This window comes from Rattus norvegicus, chromosome 3 (genome assembly GCF_021556685.1).
Source record: "Rattus norvegicus strain SHRSP/BbbUtx chromosome 3, alternate assembly SHRSP_T2T, whole genome shotgun sequence".
Classification (NCBI taxonomy): Eukaryota; Metazoa; Chordata; class Mammalia; order Rodentia; family Muridae; genus Rattus; species Rattus norvegicus.
This window is the reverse complement of record NC_141536.1, coordinates 152,786,928-152,808,990: the sequence shown is the minus strand read 5'-3', so window position 1 is coordinate 152,808,990 and position 22,063 is coordinate 152,786,928. Positions and strand designations below refer to the sequence as shown.

The following is a 22,063-nucleotide window of genomic DNA, read 5'->3' as shown; positions in this document are numbered from 1 at the left end:
CATTCTAATGAGGTTTCCTAATAATGGCAGAAATGGAGCCACAACTGGCCAAGTCCTGTCACCAAATGAGGCTTCCAGTACTGGGTGTGGATTTCATTCAGTGGAGTTGTTGGCCAAGGATGTCCCATGGAAATCCTCAAACAACCCCTGGGTTGCTAAGGCAATGGGTGGTCCTTGGTAAGAGTTGCTGAGCACAACACCCACACCACTCATTGAACATGGAGAGGTCAGGCTGTGCCTATGTGAAGCCTTTACCCGTATATTCCAGTGTCTTTGGTGTGGGCAGGTACTCTGCAGGCTACCAAAGGTGAAATGTAAACACCAACCTCGCCACAACACCTGACCCACATTCTGCCCTGCTAGGATAGTTGTAGGAGTAATGGATTTGCACTGAATAAGGACTATTCTTGTGTTATCCAAATGCTGATTTCTCTGTCCTCATCCCTTGTTTCAATTGGATACTGTGTTGTAATGCTTAGGTCTCAAGTGTGTGTAAAAAAGTCTTAACCATTTATCCTCTGCCTTGTCAATAAATGCAGATTATCCAATGGCTGGGCAGAAGAGAGAATAGGGTGGAAACTTCAATCAGCCAGGGGAGGAGAGAAAGAGGGAGATTGAAATTGGTCAAGAGGAGAAGGTCTAAGAAGACACCATGGGAAGAAACGTCTGAAGCAGAGGGAGCTAGAACAATATTAAAGTATGGTGGGACTGGGGCTGAGGGGTAGCCAGATTAGCATAAGGGGTTAAGGCAGATCATTTAACTGATGAGATGTTGAGGGGTTGCTTGAAATAAATTATGGTTTCTTTGTATGATTACTGGGGACTAGAAAAGGTAAAGAAATACAGCTGCCAGATTAATTCACTGATCACACTTGTATTAAAATGATTCATTTTACACATAGTATTTCATTTTAAATGCCACACGCCCCTGTCTTCTCTTATACTGACAGACACTTACCTTGACCTGGTGCCTCCTGGGTAAGAAATACGTATGTATTCAGCTCTTTATCCCACTGACTTCGTATCAATTTCCACACATACAGAAAACTGGGATTACTGGACTTTATGGTAGCTTGATATTGTTTTTTTTCAGTGTGTGAACAATGGGTGTTTTTATTCTATTTTTCTTTAAAAAAGAGTCTCACTCTGCAACCCAGGCTGTCCTTGAACTCATGAAGAGTTATATGTTTCTGCCTCCCACGCACCGGGATAAAGGGATGTGCCTCCACCTTGGGTTTTATGTGGTTTTGAGTTTTGGAGAACCCTGTAGAAAGTTTCCCAAAAGTGGTGTATCAGTTTATATCTTCATCAGTGCCCTGTACAGGGTTGCTCTGGTTTCTATATCCTTACCAATGTTTGGCTCATGTTTTTGCCAGCATTCACTCCAATGGATGTGCAATGAAACTGGCATTTTATTCTGCATCTCCATAGCCATTTGCGCCAGCCATTTTCTTCATATATTTGCTGACCATTTATATCTCTTTCTTGGAAATATACATAATCAGATACCTTGTTTATGTTCAAATTTTGTTGGTGAATGGGGAACAAAGTGTTTATTTGGCTTACATGTCTTGGTTCACAGATCATCAGTAAGGGAACACAGGACACAAACCCAAAGCAGCGAAGTGGGAACTGAAGCAGAGAGCATGGAGGAATGCTGCTAACTGGCTTGCTCTCCACAGCTTGCTCAGCTTGTCTTTTTTACAACCAAGGTCCAGAGTCCCAAGAGTGGCACTTCCCATAGTGAGCTGGGCTCTCCCACATCAATCATGGGTCAAGAAAATAGTCCACAGACTTGCCAATATGATAGAGGCATCTTCTCGATTGGAGTTTCCTCTTCCTACATAAGTCTATGTTGTGTTAAGTGAACAGAAAATGGATCCTTTGTCAACCTGAAGTGCAGAGACATCTCTACTAAACCATCAAGTTTCCTTTCTTGTTTATGCCCAAGATCTCATGCTAATAACATGGCATTCTATACTACGTTATAAAATACAGTCCCAAACCATGCTGTTTCTAGCTGTTGAGTGATATAAATTGTTTATTTAAATTGTTAACTTAGGATCCTTACCCAGGCCTCTACTATGACACAAAAATGTGTGTCTACTGCCTTTTTCTACAATGTGAATTTCCGTACAGATCACAAATACTGGTACTGTTAACATGTCAACAATGTATTTCTTTTGTAAACTTAAGAAACTTACTTGGAAGCTTCAAAAATTCATATGAATCCACGTTTCATGGGTCAAGAGGACTCCAGATAATTACTTCTATCAGCCAACAGTCTAAGTTTCTCACTTAATTGTCTATTCCAGAGGGAGAATTCCTTCCCCTTCCCCTGGTTCTGGGACTCAAATTTCAAATATACCCTCAAAATTTTTTCTCCTTAACATACTTAACTTTATCTTCTACTGCATATCTATCTATGTATCTATCTATGTATCTATCTATGTATCTATCTATGTATCTATCTATGTATCTATCTATCTATCTATCTATCTATCTATCTATCTATCTATCTATCTATCTATCTATCTATCTATCTCTATACCTGTTCTCGCGTCCTGCCTCGGCCAGGTGCTTACTCGAATTCTGCATCCAGGACAGGTCCAAAGCAGTTACCCACATATGCTGTGGTCTAGCGTCACAGACTATTTCAACTGGGTTTGCCCTCTGCCAGCCCCAGATAGTCCCACAGATCCTGCACAGCACTGAAACCACCAGTTCTCTTGGGAAAATTGGCAGCATCCCAATTTTCATCGGGTGCCCAAAGATGACATCACCTCCAGTCAGCAAGAAGTTGTCTAAAGAACACAGTGACCTCACTCCTGCTCCACCATCACCCTTACTAGTTCCTTATTTTTAATGAAAGAGAAAGGGAGGAACGTTAGCTTACAGGTGATCCTGGATACTTTCCAGGGACCTAGCAATGGCTAATGTCATGCTCTGCCACCATCAAGTGCCACCAAAGCCAGGTGTTCCAGGTGTGGGCTGTGTATAAAAGGACTGCCTGCCACCAGTTCTCTCTCTCTCTCTCTCTCTCTCTCTCTCTCTCTCTCTCTCCATCCTCAGAGAACCCTTTCTTTCCTGTCCCTTCTCTCTTTTCCCTCTTAGCTCCCTCCCTGTCTCTATTCTTATCCAGGTCCTCAAATCTCTCCTTTCTCCCAATAACCCCACCACCCACTTTTACAAGATCTGTTGCATGGTGTCATTTCTCAGGGCCAGCCAGTTGCCCCCTTGCCCCATCATATTTCATAACAACTAGGAATTGGTTTAACATGGAGAAACGAATTTCTACTCACCTGAAGGACTTATTCCTCCTGGCTGGCTTTCATATGCTGGAAGGTGCTGTGCCCAAGTTCCAGCTGCGAGCTACAGCGTCCACTGGCCTGGCAGGACACGCCCACTGGTTTACAATAGTGGCAGGAATGTCACGGGGGTACCCAAGACTTTTCTGTTGGATCTAAAGCAGACTCCATATGGTGGTTTAAATAAAATGGCCCCCATGGGCTCATAATCTGGATATTTGGTACACGATTGGTGGAGCTGTTGGGAAGGTTTTCTGGAGCTTTCAAAGGGTGTGTGTGTGTCCCCATTTGTGGTTGATGTCCCGTTTTTCTGCCCCAGCTCCAGCTGCCATCTCTTTATTGCTTAAATAGCACATTTCTTTCTCCCACACAAAGCTGTTAGCAGAGTGGGAAAGATTCTTCCCCATGGCAGCTTGCCTTTCTTTTGGGGCAGTTGAGGAGGTGACGAACATTTACATATCCTGGCAGTCTTATACCATGGGCAGAGCAATTAACAATTGAGAACCGGAGGAAAATTACAAAGACCATGAAATGTCAACATCATGATTGCCTAAATAAGACCTGAGAAATGGAAATACCAGTTGACCTGCCATGGTGAAGGGGGGAGTCTCCCCGGGCCTCACCCCTAAGGGATAAAAGACATGTACTTAAAGATTGCCAAGAGCGGGTGTCTTCCTCACAAATGAGGCCAGTTGTCTATCCAATATCAAGTGGTCAGCCCTAAAAGACATAGACACATGAACAGCATTAACTGGACACAATAGGTTGTATCAGTGTATCTACTCATACACACAGAGAACAGTAATAATTAAAGAAAGAGAGGCCAAGAATTTGACAGGGAAGCGAGTGAGATGGGGAGATTAGAGGGGGATAGAGGGAAGGTACAAATACACACACACGGAATCTACAGAGGAGGTCCCATGATGCTGAGGTAAGGCTCAGGCCTTGCAGGAAGGGAATTTTGGGTTGAAGTCTAGAGAGAATGTCGCCCTAATCATCAGAAGTCATCTGTACATATCGGGGAGTACCCACCCTGAGTGGAATGAGAGAGCCACATAGCTTTTTTCTGACCTCTGAAGCCTATGGGGGGATTTAGTGGTAGGAAGAATTAATTCCTTTAGCAACTGAAAGGACACCACAGCTCAATGATGATGGCACCGATTAGTAAGAGGCCCCATCTCTACTCCACTCCATGTCAATCATCTCTATTGGCAATTGAATGAATGAATTAGTTATTCATTCATTACTTTAAGGTTCATTTCAAACCCTTCATGTCAGGAGCAGCCCCAAGTCATTTCATGCCTAAGACTGAGCTACTACAAGATATGCTGAAGGCAAGGTCCTTCTGTGTGTAACTTTCATTTGTTTATGGTCGGCTGTCTGTGGTCCAGCCATGGAATGGGCACCGGGCAAACAGCGGTGCAAACAATTTTGCAGAAATAAACATCGGTTGGCTGAGGCATGTGTCATCTGCATCTCCAGAAGGAATTTGTATTGAACAATAAGTTAGTGTGTCAAAACCCCAGAAAGCCCAGGAACATGAAAAAAAAAAGAGGTGTATGGCAGAGTTTCAGCTGAGAGTCCACGTCTGATGTTCAGCTTCAGGGTGGGTAAACTTTTGTGACTGTCCCTTTCTGCTGTTCTCTACCTTGAGGACTTCACAATGCTCAGGGCTCAGGAGGTCACCTGGAGTGTCTCTGCTGACAAACTCCAATCCTGCTTCTTTCAATTTCAGCTCTCAGGTGGTTACTCTGACGGCCTCGTTGTCCTGCCTGAAACATAAAGTCCACCACCTACTTCTGTAGCATCAAGACTTCTGCTCTGTGGCTAAGCTTCCTGCCTACGCAATAGCAGGTGGGAGGGGCCAAATAAATTCCACTGGGGCCACGCCTACTGGTAAAGACATAACTAGTGATCTCTGGACTTGCCATCAGAGTTATCCTGCCAACCATGAACTTCAGCGGCCTCGTTCATCTCATGGTGCTCCTTGCTCTGGGGATACTGGTACCCTGGAGTGTGGAAGGGGGCAACAATGGTGAGTGGGAGTTACTTTGATCCAACACTGGAGTATCAGAGGTGGGGGCTTCGTTGGTTTTCCGTGTGTTTCCTTCTGTAGGCTCTTTCTCACCTTACTCTGGACCTCAGGGAGACCTCCGTGTCTCGCTGGAGTCTGCAGTCTCTATGAGGCTTCAAGGCATGTAGAGATGCTGCTCTTATTATGCAGACATTAGTCAGCTCAGGTGCCACACAGCTCCTGGCCCCTCAGTTTTTCTGTTTCTGCCTCTGGCTTTAGTTCTCAGCAACTTATTCCTTCCCTTCATATTTATTTCTCTTGGTCTCCATTATCCTTACTCTCCCCTTCTGTCTTTATGAGGTCTAGCTTAGCCCTGAGGTGGAAAAAATTGACTGGGAACCTTGTGGCTTTGAGCCTCAATCTCTGATTTCTCCTAATCACATGTCTTGTATGTCGAAGTTTGTCTTTTCCTGATGAGTCAGCCGTACATTTCTCTTTGAAGTTGTCGGCCATTGGATTGAGGGCCTGTATTCTGAGATGTAGACATTTGTTGAGGAATAATGACAGTCCATGCCCTCCTAACATCTTCTCTTTAGATGCTATCAAAATCGGAGCCTGCCCTGATAGAAAGCCTGCCCAGTGCCTTAAAGGTGAGAAACCAGAGTGCGGTACTGACTGGGAATGCCCAGGAAAGCAGAGATGCTGCCAAGATACCTGTGGTTTCAAATGCCTGAATCCTGTTCCCATTCCCAGACCAGGTGAGCCAGCAGGAAACTAGGTAGAGGAAAATGAGCGTCAAGAGACAGCCCTGAAGGGGGCTGAGTGAATGAAGGGGTCCTCCCAGGCATCCTTGTTTCTCAGAGCTGTTGGGTCCAAGATGTCAGTTAGCCAAGGCATCTTGATGCCGTGGGCACGGAGAGCCACTTGTCTGAAGTAGCCACTCTGCAAGGATGAAGGTTTATAAGATATCACTAGGCATTAGGCATTCTACAGCTTAATGGAAACCATTCAACCCTGTCAGGTTGGACAGCCAGTCCCCTGCACTGGCTGGAGGCTAATCATTAGAGTAGACCATAGAGAGGAACCAAGTACTCCTTCAGGAGACATGTTGGGGTGGAGGTGATGGAGGTGAGGGGTGGATGAGGATGATCTTTCTTGCTTGGGCAGGAGACATTGGGTTCTCGGAGCAGAGATATAGTGCATGAAGTTCAAGATCCCCTGTGAATCTTTTCTCACCAGTCAAGAAGAAGTCTGGGAGTTGCCTCAAATTTCAAGGAAAATGTCTGATGCTTAACCCTTCCAATAAGTGCCAGAACGATGGCCAGTGTGATGGCAAATACAAATGTTGTGAGGGCATGTGTGGGAAATTCTGCCTTCCCGCAGTGTAAGGTAAGGAGTGGGCTGGCGTACATAGATCTCGGTTCTCCCAAGCCCTTTTCTGCGGCAAGGTTCCAGAGCTCAAGACTTATGCACCAGGAGATTCTACTCTAATCAAAAGACCCTGTCTGTTTGTCCTTTAAGGGAGCTGCCCTCCATTTCTTAGAGCAAAGCTTAGAATTCCCTGAAGCTGTGATTCTATTGTACCCTGTCTGGGTAATGGCTCTCTGAATCTCTTTGCTTGCAGACTAGAAATGCTGAAGTTGAAATGTTTTGCAAAGGCACTGTGTAAACTATGTGTTACCCAGGTTCTATATTTCATGGTGTCTCTGGTCAGAGCACAAAGGATAGGTTTAATCTGAGGGATGTTCACTTTAGTGCTGTCAGCTTTAAGTTTGCCATGACAATGAGACTTGAACCTATTCTCCTGAAATCCCAAGACCTCTCAAGTACAGCCCTACTTCACAGTTTGGTCTTTCTCAGTCCACTCCCTTATAAGGACTGTATAGAAAGGAATTCCCTGGCTCCCTGTTGAAGGCCTTATCTTATTTTCTCTTGTAGTCTGAATCCTGACATTTGCTCTGTGTGCTCTGGAAACTACTTCCCTGCTCTCAGTTTTCCCGGTTCCGTGTTCCTGGGCTCTGGGGGTGCCTAGGCTTGGATCCTTTGGGTAAGGTTTATTTCTGCCACCAAACCTCTTTCTGGCCTATGCTCAGCATTCATCAAGCCCTAAGGAAATGCTGTTGGAGAGCAAATAAATAAAGGCAATCATTTCTCTAAGCACACCCTGACTCTGTGATTCACTGAGGGCATGTGGGTGTGGCAGCCACCAATAAGGGAAGGATTGAGCATGAGGCCTCCTTCTTACATTCTTGGAGGAGAAGGGGGAGGATTCCAGGCTTGGGCAGTCTTGAATTCACAGTATGAATCTAAGGGCACTGACTCTAGGGTTTTGGAAGAGTTTCTTTACCTTCCCAGTGTTATGTTTTTATCTGCAAAGTGGCAACAGAAACCACTCTCTTCCCACCTGGAGAGCATCAGAGGTTGCAGAGTGGTGCCAAGTGTGTGTGTGTGTGTGTGTGTGTGTGTGTGTGTGTGTGTGTGTGTGTGTGTGAGAGAGAGAGAGAGAGAGAGAGAGAGAGAGAGAGAGAGAGAGAGGGAGAGGGAGGGAGGAGGGAGGGAAGGAAGGAGGGAGAGAGAGAGAAAGAGAGCGAGAGGGAGAGGGGGAGGAGGGAGGGAAGGAAGGAGGGAAGAGAGAGAGAGAGAGAGAGAGAGAGAGAGAGAGAGAGAGAGAGAGAGAGAGAGAGAGTCTAATGTAACTGAGGCTGGTCTCAAACTTTTGATGCTCCTGGAATTATGGGTCCAGGCGTCCCGCCACACCTATCTTAAATATTATTGTTTTTATTTGGCAATTTAAGACTCAATAACTTTAGTAAGCTAAGATTCATCAAAGTTGCTGAACAAACATCCGACATAGAATTTCGAGCATTTTAGTCAACAGTCAGAGATAACAGACATAAAGAAACAAAGAAACACACTGTACCAACAAAAAATCAATCCCCAAACAATAAAGTTTCGACAACATTTACTCAGTGCAGTGGTAATCTCTAGTCGTTATTCCTTTTTTGTTTCCCCATCATAATTATTTGCTTGATTTGTTTCTGCTTTTTTAGAGTTGCCAAATTAGAATTGTGTATATTTATGGAATACAATATGATTTTTCTATTCTTTAAATTGACAAGTTGTGATTGTTCATATTAATAGAGATGGTGCAATGTTCTAGTATGTGTACACATCATGGGATAATTGACTTAAAGTAATAAACATATCTTTCATCAGGGTTCTCTAGGAGATCAGAAATGATAAAGCAAACAGTAATCATCCCGAGTGATGTAACCCAGACCCAGAGAGATGTGTATGGTATGCAGCTGCTTCATGGGGATGTTGCCATTAAATAAATGAGAGCCTACCTACAATTTATACACCAAGAGACGTCAGGCAGAGAGGAAGGGACGAGACACATGGGTCTCCCTGAGAGTGGGAAATAGAATAGACTTTATAATTTTACAGATTAAGAAGGGAATGGGAGGAGAAATAGGATTGAGGGAGGAAATTTGTGGAGAGACAGCTAGAATTTGGGGGCATTTACTGCATTACGGGCATTTAATGCAGTGGAAACTTCCTAAAGTATACGAAGGCCATTCTAATGAGGTATTCTAATAATGGCAGAAATGAAGTCACAACTGGCCAACTCCTGTCACCAAAGGAGGCTTCCAGTACTGGGTGTGGATTTCATTCAGTGGAGTTGTTGGCCAAGGATGTCCCATGGAAATCCTCAAACAACCCCTGGGTTGCTAAGGCAATGGGTCGTCCTTGGTAAAAGTTGCTGAGCACAACACCCACACCACTCATTGACCATGGAGAGGTCAGGCTGTGCCTATGTGGAGCCTTTACCCGTATATTCCAGTGTCTTTGGTGTGGGCAGGTACTCTGCAGGCTACCAAAGGTGAAATGCAATCACCAACCTCGCCACAACACCTTTGACCCACATTCTGCCCTGCTAGGATAGTTGTAGGAGTAACGGATTTGACTGAGTAAGGATTATCCTTGTGTTATCCAAATGCTGATTTCTCTGTCCTCATACCTTGTTTCAATCGAATACTGTGTTGTAATGCTTAAGTCTCAAGTTTGTGTAAAAAGTCTTAACCATTTATCCTCTGCCTTGTCAATAAACGCAGATTATCTAATGGCTGGGCAGAAGGGACTATAGGGTGGAAACTTTTGTCAGCGAGGGAAGGAGAGAAAGAGGGAGATTCAAATTGGTCATGATGAGAAGGTCTAAGAAGACACCATGGGAAGAAACATCCGAAGCAGGTGGAGCTAGAAGAATATTAAAGTATGGTGGGACTGGGGCTGAGATGTGCCAGATTAGCATAAGGGGTTAAGGCAGATCATTTAACTGATGAGATGTTGAGGGGTTGCTTGAAATAAATTATGGTTTCTTTGTATGATTACTGGGGACTAGAAAATGTAAAGAAATACAGCTGCCAGATTAATTCACTGATCACACTTGTATTTAAATGATTCATTTTACACATAGTATTTCATTTTAAATGCCACACACCCCTGTCTTCTCTTATACTGACAGACACCTTGACCTGGTGCCTCCTGGGTAATAAATTCTCATGTATTCATCTCTTTACCCCACTGACTTTGAATCAATTTCCATACATTTAGAAAACTGGGATTACTGGACTTTATGGTAGCTGGATTTTTAACTTGTTTTTTTCAGTATGTGAACAATGGGTGTTTTATTCTAATTTTCTTTAAAAAAGAGTCTCTGCATTCCAGACTGTCCTCAAACTCATGAAGAATTATATGTTTCTGCCTCCCAAGTGCTGGGATTAAAGGGATGTGTGTCCACCTCTGACTTTATGTAGTTTTGACTTTTGGAGAACCCTGTAGAAAGTTTTCCAACACTGGTGTAGCAGGTTACATCTTCATCAGTGCCCTGTACAGGGTTGCTCTGGTTTCTATATCCTTACCAATGTTTGGCCCATCTTGTTGCCAGCATTCACTTCAATGGATTGGCAATGGAGCTGGCATTTTATTCGGCATCTCCATAGCCATTAGCACCAGTGGATATTTTCTTCATGTATTTGCTGACCATTTATATCTCTTTCTAGGAAATATACATAATCAGATATCTTGTTTAAGTTTAATTTTTGTTGTAGAGTGCCAACAGAAGTTTTATTTGGTTTACATGTCATGGGTCACAGATATTCACTAAGGGAACACAGGACATAAACCCAAAGCAGGGAAGTAGTAACCTAAGCAGAGACCATGGAGGAATGCTGCTCCCTGGCTTGCTCAGCTTCTCTTTTTCCACAACCAACATCCAGTGGCCCAAGGGTGGCCCCTCCCACAGTGATCTGGGCCTTCCCACATCAATCATGGGTCAAAGAAATATTCCACAGACTTGCCAATATGACAGAGGCATCTTCTTTATTGGAGTTTCCTTTTCCCACATAAGTCTATGTTGTGTCAAGTTAACAGAAAATGGATCCTTTGTCAACTTGAAGTGCAGACACATCACTATTAAACCACAACGGTTCCTTTCTTGTTTATGCCCAAGTTCTCATGCTAATAACATGGCATTCTATACTACATTGTAAAATATAGTCCCAAACCATGCTGTTTCTAGCTGTTGAGTAATTTAAATTGAATATCAACGTCTGGATGAATATATGACTTCAAAATACTTCCTCTCTGTTGCTGTACAGGTTTCAGACTGTAATCCTATGTGAGGCCAGCAGAAGGCTCTAGTGTGCAAAGAAGGACCAGTAGTTGGGTGAAGATGGCTCTGGTTAATATCATGCTTGAGGACACATGCTCCACTATGTTCATAGAAACCTTATTTATAATAGCCAGACAGTGGAACCAACCCAGATGTCCCTCAACAAAGGCATGGATACAGAAAATGTGGTACATCTACACAGTGGAGTACTACTCAGCTATTGAAATCAGTGATTTCATGAAATTTATAGACAAATGAATGTAACTAGAAAATATCATCCTGAGTGAGGTAATCCAGTCACAAAAGAACATACATGGTATGCATTCACTGATAAGTAGATATTATCCCAAAAGTTCAGATTACCCAAGATACAATCTGCAGGCCACATGAAGCTCAAGAAGAAGGATGACCAAAGTCGGGATGCTTCAGTCATTCTTAGAAGGGGAACAAAAATATTCATAAGAAGATATGCAGAGACAAAGTTTGGAGCAGAGACTGAAGGAATGGCCACTCAGAGACTGGGCCACCTGGGGATCTAGCCCATATACATACAGCCACCAAACCCATTCACTATTGGCGCTGGCAAGAGGTGCATGCTGACAGGAGCCTGATATAACTGTCTCCTGAGAGGCTCGGCCAGAGCATGACAAATACAGAGGTGGACTCGAGAAGCCAACCAATGAGCTGAGAATGGGGTCCCCATTGGAGGCGTTAGAGAAAGGATTGAAGGAACTGAAGGTGTTTGCAACCCCATAAGAACAGTACCAACCAACCAAAGGTCCCAGGGACGAAACCACAATCCAAAGAGTACACATGGACAGACCCATGGCTCCATCTGCATATGTTGGATGGCCTTGTTGGGCACAAATGGGAGGAGAAGCCCTTGGTACTGACCAGGTTGGACCCTCCAGTGTAGGGGAATGTCAGGGCTTGGAGGCAGGAAGGGGTGGGTTGTTGAGTGGCAGAACAATCTTATAGAAGAAGGGGGATGGGGATGGGATAGGGTATTTATGAACAGGAAATCAGGAAAGGGGATAACATTTGAAATGTACATAAATAAATAAATAAATAAATAAATAAATAAATAAATAAATAAATAAATAATATAAAACCCATCAGTCTCAGGTTAACAACAGACAGGGCAACAGAGTTAATCATGGGCATGGGTCCATTGGTTACACCAACCTGTTTACTTCCAGGCCCAAAACTGGTAGTGTCCAATTTTTGAGCACCATAAAGGAACTACTCTAAAACTTCTTCCTTTGTTTCATTGTTTCTTTGTTTGTCTTGGCTTCTTTTTTTTCTTTTTTCTTTGCTTGTTTCTTTATTCCTTTGTCTCTCTCTCTCTCTCTCTCTCTCTCTCTCCCTTTTTTCTCTTTTAGACATCGTGATTCCCCTTTGTTCTTCATTTTCCCCATATTTTATAATGTATTTTATTTGCTACTTCCTTCCATACATATGTGTAATCTTGCCTACACTTTTCATTATTGTGCAATATTTTGACGTTACCTCACTCTTTTATTTGTCTTTTTAAAAAATTGTTATTTTATTTATTTATATTTCAAATGTTGTCCCCCTGCCCAGTCTTCCCTTGGTAAACCCCCATACCATCCCCACTCACCCCTGCCTCCATGAGGGTGCTCCTCCACCTGCCTACCTACTCCCTCCTCACTGCCCTAGTATCTTCCTACACTGGGGCATCGATCCTTTATAGAACCAAGGGCCTCCCCTCCCATTGATGCCAGATAACGCCATCCTCTGCTACATATGCAGCTAGAGCCATGAGTACCTCCATGTGTACTCTTTGGTTGGTGGTTTTGTCCCTGGGAGCTTTGAGGGGTCATGTTGGTAGATATTGTTGTTCTTCCTATAGGGGTCACAAACTCCTTCAGCTCCTTCAGTCCTTCCCCTAACTCTTCCATTGGTGTCCTCAAGCCCAGTCCAATGGTTGGCTGCAAAATCAGCATCTGTATTGGTCAGGCCCTGGCAGAGCATCTCAGGGGACAGCTATACCAGGCTCCTGTCAGAAAGATTCTTGCTATCAGTAATAGTGTCTGGGTTTGGTGTCTGCACATGAGATGGATTCCTAGGTAGGACAGTCTCTGGATGGCCTTTTCTTCACCTTCTGCTCCTTTCTTTGTCCCTGCATTTCCTTCAGATAGCAACAATTCTGGGTTAAAATTTTTGAGGTGGGTGGGTGGGCCCCATCCTTCAATGGGGCTGCCATGCCTATCAACTGGATAAGGTCTCTACAGGTTGTAGCTCCCCTTTGTTGGGTATTTTGGCTAATGTCATCCCTGTTGGAACCTCTTCCTTCCCGGCATCTGGGACTTTCTAGTGGCTACCACCAGTTACCTATCCGCCACTGCCACACACCTCTGTTCAACTTCCTGACTTTTCCCCTGTCTCCTCCACATCTGATTCTGCCCCCCTTTCCCTCTCTCTCCTCTCTTTCTCCCAGGTCCCTCCCTCACTCTACCCCCCATGATTATTTTGATCCCCTTTCTAAGTAGGACTTAAGCATCCACACTTTTGTCCTGTTTCTTCTTGAGCTTCATATGGTCTGTGCGTTGTATTGTGAGTATTCTGAGCTTTTGAAATATCCACTTATCAGTGAGTACATACCATATGTGTTCTTTTGTGACTGGGTTGCCTCACTCAGGATGATATTTTATAATTCCATTCATTTGCCTGAGAATTTCATGAAATCATTGTTTTTAAAGCTGAGTAGTACTCCATTGTGTAAATGTACCATATATTCTGTATCCAGTTTTCCATTTAAGGTTGTTTCGAACTTCTGGCTACTATAAATAAGGCTGCTATGAACATAGTGGGGCACGTCTCCTTATTATATGTTGGAACATCTTTTGTGTATATGCCCAGGAGTGGTCTATCTGGGTCCTCAGGTAGAACTATTTCCAATTTTCTGATTTCCAGAGTGGTTGTACCAGATTGCAATCCCACCAGCAATGGAGGAGTGTTCTTTGTCCACAACCTTTCCAGCATCTTCTGTCACCTGAGTTTTTGATCTTAGCCAGTCTGATTGGTGTGATATGGAATCTCAGGGTTGTTTTGATTCACATTTCCCTGATGACTAAGGACTTTGAACATTTCTATAGGTGCTTTTCATCCATTTGAGATTCCTCAGCTGAGAATCCTTTGTTTAGCTTGCACCCCATTTTAATAGGATTATTTGATTCTCTGGAGTCTAACTTCTTGAGTTCTTTGTATATTTTGGATAGCAGTCCTCTATCAGATGTAGGGTGGGTAAAGGACTTTTTCCAATGTGTAGTTTGTCGGTTTCTCCCATTGACACTGTCCTACGCCTTACAGAAGCTTTTCAATTTTATGACAGCCCATTTGTCAATAGTTGATCTGAGAGCCTGAGGCATTGGTGTTCTGTTCAGACAAAATTTCCCAGTGCCAATGTGTTTGAGACCCTTTCCTACTTTCTTTTTTATTAGATCCATTGTGCCTGGTTCATGTGCAGGGCCTTGATCCACTAGGACATGAGCTTTGCACAATGAGACACAAATGTTGTAAGTGTTTTGTCTGCATGTGTATAGGTGCAATTCATGTGTTTATTGTCTGTGAGGCCAGGAGAGGGCACCAAAATCCCTAAACCTGGAGTTACAGGTGTCTGTGAGCTGCCACTGTGTGTGTGGAACAGAACCTGGTGTCTCCTTAAGTGTAGTAAGTTCCCATCACTGCTGAGCCACCTCTCCAAGCCCCGCGCTTTCTTTTTTTTTTTTTTTTTCTGGTTCTTTTTTTCGGAGCTGGGGACCGAACCCAGGGCCTTGCGCTTCCTAGGTAAGCGCTCTACCACTGAGCTAAATCCCCAGCCCCTAACCCCGCGCTTTCTATTGAGATGAATCTCACTGTGCATCTCTGGCTGCCCTGGAACTAACTATGTAGACCACATGGCCTTGAACTCACAGGGATCCTCCTTCCTCTGCCTTCTGAGAACAAAGGCAAGTGTCACCATCCCTGGCCTTTTCACTGGTTTTTAAAAATTAAGTAGTCCTGTTTTAATTTTTTCTTGTCTTTTCTCTTCTTTCTCTTCCTCTTCTTCCTTTTTCTCTTTCTTCCTCCTCCTTCTCCTCTCCCTCTTCTTCCTCTTCTTCCTGTTCTTCCTCCTCCTTCTTCTGTTTCTGTTATTTTCTGTGTCAGGGTATCTGTGTTGCCCTGGCTGTCCTGCAATTCACTCCGTAGTCGGGGCTCCTGTTTGTATTTCTTCTTCCCGTCTCACATTTATCTAAATTTGTTTTTAAGCTATTGTCATTATTGGCATTTTCTTTTTATTACATGTTTTTAGTAGAAATAAAATCACACCACTTCTCCCCAGGCTTCTCACCTTCAAGTTTAATAGCCTCTTTATCTTTGACTGTATTCACTACACATAGGCATATACATATACACAAACACATATGTGTGTGATTGTACAAATATATGTGTCATGTTGTCACCCACAGATTTCAATCAAACTGGAATTGTTGGCCTTTTTAAAAGCATTATTTATAAGGGCCAGCTGTTATTTGGATGTATAGTCGGACATAAGTCATTGAAGAAAGCAGCCCAGCACATCATAGTTAAAACACGGGGTGTATATAACAAAGAAAGTGCTTTGGATGTGGTGAGAGAAAACACAAAAGTCACATGTAAATGAGCGCCCATCAGAAGAACAGTTGATTTCTCCTTGGGAACATTGAAAGCTGAAGATCCTAGAGCAATGCATTGCAAGTCTTAAATGGCTACAACAGAGAGCCTAGACTCATGTATAAAGTGGAAATTTCTGGCTTCTTTGGAGACTCACTTGTGCCATTTATTGGAAACTGTCTCCTAAGAGGATGGTTTTGTTGAGGCAGACATGTGGGAGGATGCTTTGCAGAGAACAGACACGTGGTGTTTTCTGGAAGCCACCTGGAAAAAGGGCCTGTGATGTTTTTGCTAGAGCAGATGCTTGAGAGAACACGTAATACTTTGGAAGGGTATAAATATAACCCAATAGACAGTGGTCGGGACTGTGTGGCATTGATTCACCTTGTCACTCTGCTGGTCATTGCTGAGCTTTGCTGATGCTCGTCTTTGCTGTCAATGCTGTGGCATTGGCTTGCCCTGCTTTCTTCGTTGATCATTGTTCTTTGTGACTTCGTGGACAAAAACACCCCTAAGAACTTCTGGTCATGTTCCGGTGGCTGTTAGCCATGTCTCAGACTTGGGCAGATTGGCAGAGCCTTGTGGTTTCTTCTGGATCAAACTGCCACTGTTGATTCATGAGTGGTGTTTGCAAGTAGAGTGAGCTACTGCTGCTGATTTCTGTGAACTGAGCTGCTGCTATTCTGATAATGTAGACTGGATTTGCCCGCAAAGAACTATTTCTAAGCAGGTCCATATCCTCCTTTGCCCTATTAACCTTTCCTTTCCACTAACTCTCATGGGTGGTGGGCTACAAGGGAGGTTAAAGCATTTGAGTACACATACTTAGATTTTGTAAAATATAAACCTATAAATATACCCAACAAAACTATCTGCCATGATTGAAGAGAAAGAAAACTTTTCATGATATAAACAACCTAAAAATTATATCCAGCAAACAAAACTTAAAAGAAAATACAGGAAGTAATATTTTGGTTAAATGGGAAAAGAGAGGGAACCTCCAATTAGAGAGCAGGGAGCAAGCGAAATATAGAAAAAGAAGAGAAGGGCTAAAACAGAAATAAAGACATCTGGAAAAGTCATAAAGGTCCTAAGAAATTATACTAATCTTAGCTACTAACCCCATAAAAATCTCTATTATACACACAAGTCTCTCTTTCTCTCCTGAGCTGGAACTGACTTGGCTGCTTCCTCTCTGAGGACTAGCTTTCATGGCAACAAATGCACCATGAAAATTTCCTAAGGAGGGTGGCAAACAACTGTTGGTCCCAGCTATAATGTCCACAAATCACAATAACTGCCAGCATGACATGAGGATAACCTAAGGTTGCATAGTGGCATATATACCTTGGTGGTAACCAACCATTTCCTATTCGGCCTTGAGAACCACTCAAATAGAAGGAAACCATGCCTGGTCCTGGAACCCAGCCAACTCCCCAGGATTAGTGAAGTCATGGATCTTGCAGAAGAACCTATGACTACCACTTTACTAAACCAGTGTGATCTCTATCTACATTCTCAATATTTATCCTTATGCCCACTATGGAGTCCTCACCCCATAACGAGGCAACTTCTCTTTGCAATACATGGAGACCATTACAGAAAATGACAACCAATCAAAATGCAGAGTTGTGGAGCCCAGTCCCAATGGGTGCACCTAAAAAAATTCTCACATGTAAGATTCAGGGAACATTGTGGAAGAGGGGCAGAAAGATTTTAAGAACTGGAGGATCGGGGCTTTGCTGTGAGACTGTGTCTTCTAGTAAGGACAGAATCTACACTCATGAAGTCTCAGCAACTTGGCTTTCTAAAGATAAACTTAACAAACTACAACAGACATGTTAATTTGGAAGGAGGAAGATCCAGGAATCCGCAGGTTTATACAAAGAGACACAATCCACTAAATATGCTGAGACTAGAGACATTGTTCCCTAGGACAGACCATACCAACCGATTATCCAATGTTAAATAGTCAGCCCTGAAATGTAATGTTACCATATATAACAATATTACAATGTTACATTGAATATAACATACAAGTAATGTTATATAGACTGAGCAGATTGTACTTGTGGAATAAGGACAATATGTTTATATGCATATACATACATGTAAAAAATTAATGAGAAAGCAATCTGTAAATTTGAAGGAGAGCAAGGAGAAATGTGTGTGAGGTTCAGAGGAAGAAAAGGGAAGAGAAAATCATATAATCTCAAAATAATAAAAATAACTCATAAGGGAAATAAAATGTAATGAATAAAAAGGTATAGTCTATAGAAACCAATGCTACAAGGAGAAATATAAGGAAGTATTTTATTTATGTACATGCTATTGTTGGACATGTAGCCTCCTACCTACTTTCACCTATCTTTAAGTATATCTAAATAATCATGATTTTTACAGGGAACAGAAGCCTAGTGAACAAAAAGCAGACTGAACAAGCCATGGGGGCAGGCCATTAAGCGGTGTTGTTCCTCCATGACCTCGGCTTCAGTTCCTGTCTCTAGGTGGCTACTGCCTGCCTCTCTCCTCCTCCCTCTCTCCTTCTCTGTCTCCCTTGTCCTCTCTCTCCTCTCCCTCTCCCTCATCTCCCTCTCCTTCTCCTCCCTCTCTCTCCCTCTCCCTGTCCCTCCCCCTCCCATCCCTCTCTCCTTCCTCTCCCTCTCCTCCCTCCCCCTCTCTCATGCATGCACGCAGGAACGCCGCTCGCAATCCTGCAGGTAGATGTTATGATGAGAACCTGAGAAGGAATCAGCCAGGATTCCTGCTTGCATTCCCAACACACATTCCTATGGTCTTTCACAACAGCAGCGTCTCCACTCCTGTGGGAACATCTCTACCCCTCTCCTCATCCTCCAGGGAGCAGAGCTTTTCCTCTCCCTCCACTACACATGCAAACATTTGAGGAGAGCTTTGCTGTCCTTCCTCCAGCTAAAAGCACAACAAAACTTACTGGTCTGTTTGCATCAAGTTGGTAGAATTTCCTGAACATGTAACAAAGCATGAGGCAACGTCAATAATTAGGATGATAAAATGCAGGTCTTCAAATCAACGTTGTGCACCTTTTTTCTTTTCTTTTTATCTATCTTGGCAGACAGCATGCAGGAAGAGCTGCAGTGGGCAAAGTGGGCTCCCTGGAGATGGCCCACTGTCTTGCTCAGCTGTGATGAGGGCACTCTGGTAAGGGACAGCGCCAGGAACTTTGTTCCAGGATTGCTTCTGGCTCCTGATGTGCTTTGCTGCATTTGTCATTGCCACACCTCTCATTTATGTGCTTGGTGTGAGTGGACACAAGGAGGCCCTCACTGCCTGTAGCCTGGTGTGATCACTTCCTGGGTGACAGCCCACCTTATTAGACAAATTTCCTGCAGGTCAATGTGAAGATGAATTTTCATTGAGCCTTTTCCCTGACCCATGAGTTAAAGGGAAAAGAATTCAAGGAACCGAGTTTCTTTTCTTAATTCTCTGATGCTATCAGCTGTAGTTAAATTGCCAGTAGCCATCAGCTTCTGGACCTCCAGAGTAGTAAGAGAGAATTAAAGGCTCTGTCAGTGAGATGCTCTAGGGCTGTTCAAACTTCTTTCTCTGGACGCTTTTTAATGCCATCTCTCTTGGAAGGGATACCGTGCTGGAGAATGAAGTCCTGATCAACCCTGAAGACTTCTGCAACCTGAAGTCTCTTCCCCACTCTGAACTGACATATGTTCAGGAAGTAGAGACGTCACTGTTGGATGTTCTCAAGGTAAAAAGGAAGATTTCCAAGAATGCTCTAGTGTTGTGTCCTTGGAGAGGTCCAGGGAACAGTACCAAGACTCCTACTGAGCAGAGAGAAGGAGCCTGACATTTGCAGCTGAGAAAGGACATTTGCCTTCCAACGTGTAGGCAAGGTCAGTCAAAGAAATATATAAAGGAGAACCTCAGGTCAGTTCTCAGTCAAGGCCATTTCTGACAAAATGAGTGTCACCAGCTTCTTCCTTACATTTCTCCTTGTTCTGTTGGCAAAAACAACCTCAAGGGGGCCCCTCAAATACTCAAAGAGGTGTATGGGCATCAGGTTTTGTGCTTTGAAGACACCCCTCTGTCCCACCACAGCTGGACCTCTGGTGTTTTTCTTCCCAGATGACATGGTTTAGCATTGACTCAATACATAAGTGGTAGGCACTTGATGTTCTACACTGAGGGAAATTGAATCTTAAAGGCGTCTCTATTGTGATGTGCTGCTGTGGTCTGGTGGAGCTGGAGGCATTGCTGATGAGGTATTTGCCATGTTCTATCAGAACATGTCTTCTCCTGCATTTCCTAGATTGCCACTGTGAATCTCCACTAAGAAGAGGGTCAAACAGGGATTAGGCTTAGTGGTACAGGCAGTGACTGGCAGTTACAGTACCTTTTATTGAATGATGAATTTCTATCCAGAGTCTAGGAAATAGGTCTCTGAATACGGGCACAAGAAGGGTACTTCCTTTAACGGCAGAACTGGTAAGTTTAGGAATCCCACCCAGCCCCTGTACTGCAGAAGCAAGAGATTTCAGGAGATAATGATGCAGAATAGTATCTTTTTTATTGAAAAGGTTAAATTTGAATCTTGTCAGGTTCCGGAATCTTAAAGAAAACAAGTGTAAGGAGGAAATAAGAAGCACGGACTATTTCCGGGGCACCTGTGGGATCCTGCATCCTGAAGACATCATAGACTTCTCTTAGTTCAGTGACACCCAGGGAACGAGGACAACCTGTGAGGTAGGACAGGGAAGAGTGGAGGGATTAATTGGTGTATGTCCCATGCCTCTGGGGCCCCCCTTTACTGCAGGACACTGCTATATTTCATCTCTGGTGGGTCACAAGCAGAAACACTTCCCTTTCTTTTGTTGGGGCGGGAGGAAGAGAAAGGTAGTTCTTGGAGGTAGGGCCTTGAGAAGAGAGAGTTGCTTCTAACAGGGCTGTGTAGACACGAAGAGATTGCACGGACTGCAATAAACATGGAATGAACTTTCACCAAACCTAGCACAAGAAGTGACAAGATTCTATTATAAGCTGGCACACATGCCTTGCCAGGGGGGGGGTACGTGCTTGATTTTTATCACTTGTCAGACTGTGCAGAAATCTGTGGATGATACGTACTGAGGGTAGGAATTTAGGACACAGTTATAGCTCTCGTATCTTTGTCTGCCTTGTCAGGTGCTTTCCACACCTCCCCTTATAGCAACTTTACTGGCGTGCACAATCCTACAATGGCCTAGGGATTAGGCACGAGTAGTTTGTAAGCCCTCACCTGGTGATAACACTTACCTGCCTATTGGCTCAAGTCTTCAGTTGGCCGGGGAACACATTATTTGCGAGTGATCCGGGTCTTTACTTTGGTTTCAAAGGGATTCATTTCTCCTCCTCCATGAGATCTTCTCATTTTGAGACCAAAATGGCTGCTGGTACTACTCATTTCACTCCTGCTTTCCTCATTCACTTTCTCCCTGGTGATACTGCTTGGACTTTTTGATTTGAAGTTACTCCGAGAGTTCTCACTTCGGCTGTATGCCCCAAAGGTAGAACTTGATCCCCTCCCGCTCGCCAGAATCTTTAGATTCATGTTTTCACTATAAGGGTCTTCAGCTGACTGTGAGAATTTTTCTGTTGAGAGAAAACATGTCTCATTCTCTATATCCACCTTTCTGTATCCTCTGGATTAGTTGTGCATGAGGACTCTCTGTTGAGAGCCCACGCTGCTGTGTTTGGAGATACCGTGCTGATGTTTTGTTGCTTATAAAATAATTGACTTTTTAGCCAGGTTAGAAATTGCCGTGATCTACTTGTCAAACAGCCCTTTACACCTGACAATGAGGATGTTACCCGATGCCGATGCCCGCATTCCCCCTCAGCCCTCCTTACCAACATGTTGCTTGTCAAGTCACAGAGACTCACAGTAGGACTATGGTTAAAGCTTGAAAAGACTCAAGTTTCCTTCATGGAGAGAAGCCCTGGGAAGACAGCATTCTGCAGACTCCCTTTTGAGAACATTGTTCTCAAACATCTTTCCCATAGCACAAAATTGCCACTCACCTCGGGGCCCCCTCGAGGCTGCTTCTGTCACCAGAACAAGGAGCACCGTAAGGAGGAAGAACCCGGTGGGACTCATCTTGTCAGGAAGGGTCTTGACTGAGAGCTGATCTGAGGTTCTCCTTTATATATTTCCTTGTCTGGCCTTGCCTACAGGTTGGAAGGCAAATGACCTTTCTTATCGGTAAATGTCAGGCTCCTTTCTCTCTGCTCAGTAGGAGTCTTGGTACTGTTCCCTGGTCCTCTCCAAGGACACAACACTAGAGCATTCTTGGAAATCTTCCTTTTTACCTTGAGAACATCCAACGGTGACGTCTCTACTTCCTGAACATATGTCAGTTCAGAGTGGGGAAGAGACTTCGG

The 22,063-nt window shown here is 43.8% G+C and overlaps 2 protein-coding genes across 2 annotated transcripts; one reads left to right on the top strand and one right to left on the bottom strand.

Moving 5' to 3' along the window:
* The first annotated feature begins 5,240 nt into the window (after nucleotides 1-5,240).
* LOC134486330 (antileukoproteinase-like) lies at nucleotides 5,241-7,482 on the top strand. Its single transcript, XM_087655361.1, has 4 exons — nucleotides 5,241-5,343; nucleotides 5,919-6,080; nucleotides 6,562-6,711; nucleotides 7,261-7,482. Exons 1-3 carry the CDS (start codon nucleotides 5,259-5,261, stop codon nucleotides 6,708-6,710), a joined length of 396 nt encoding a protein of 131 aa, XP_087511487.1. The 5' UTR covers nucleotides 5,241-5,258; the 3' UTR covers nucleotide 6,711; nucleotides 7,261-7,482.
* A 12,706-nt stretch (nucleotides 7,483-20,188) lies between these two features.
* On the bottom strand, nucleotides 20,189-21,801 carry Svs5 (seminal vesicle secretory protein 5). Its single transcript, NM_133516.2, is given in 3 exon segments — nucleotides 20,189-20,382; nucleotides 20,939-21,274; nucleotides 21,704-21,801. Coding segments are annotated over 2 exon segments (372 nt in total). The 5' UTR covers nucleotides 21,780-21,801; the 3' UTR covers nucleotides 20,189-20,382; nucleotides 20,939-20,978.
* Nucleotides 21,802-22,063: the final 262 nt, after the last annotated feature.

Coding starts and splice junctions, on each gene's coding strand:
- LOC134486330 (XM_087655361.1), top strand. CDS start 5,259: ATGAACTTCAGCGGCCTCGTTCATCTCATGGTGCTCCTTGCTCTGGGG. Junction 5,344..5,918: donor TGTGGAAGGGGGCAACAATG/GTGAGTGGGAGT, acceptor TCTTCTCTTTAG/ATGCTATCAAAATCGGAGCC. Junction 6,081..6,561: donor TGTTCCCATTCCCAGACCAG/GTGAGCCAGCAG, acceptor TTTTCTCACCAG/TCAAGAAGAAGTCTGGGAGT.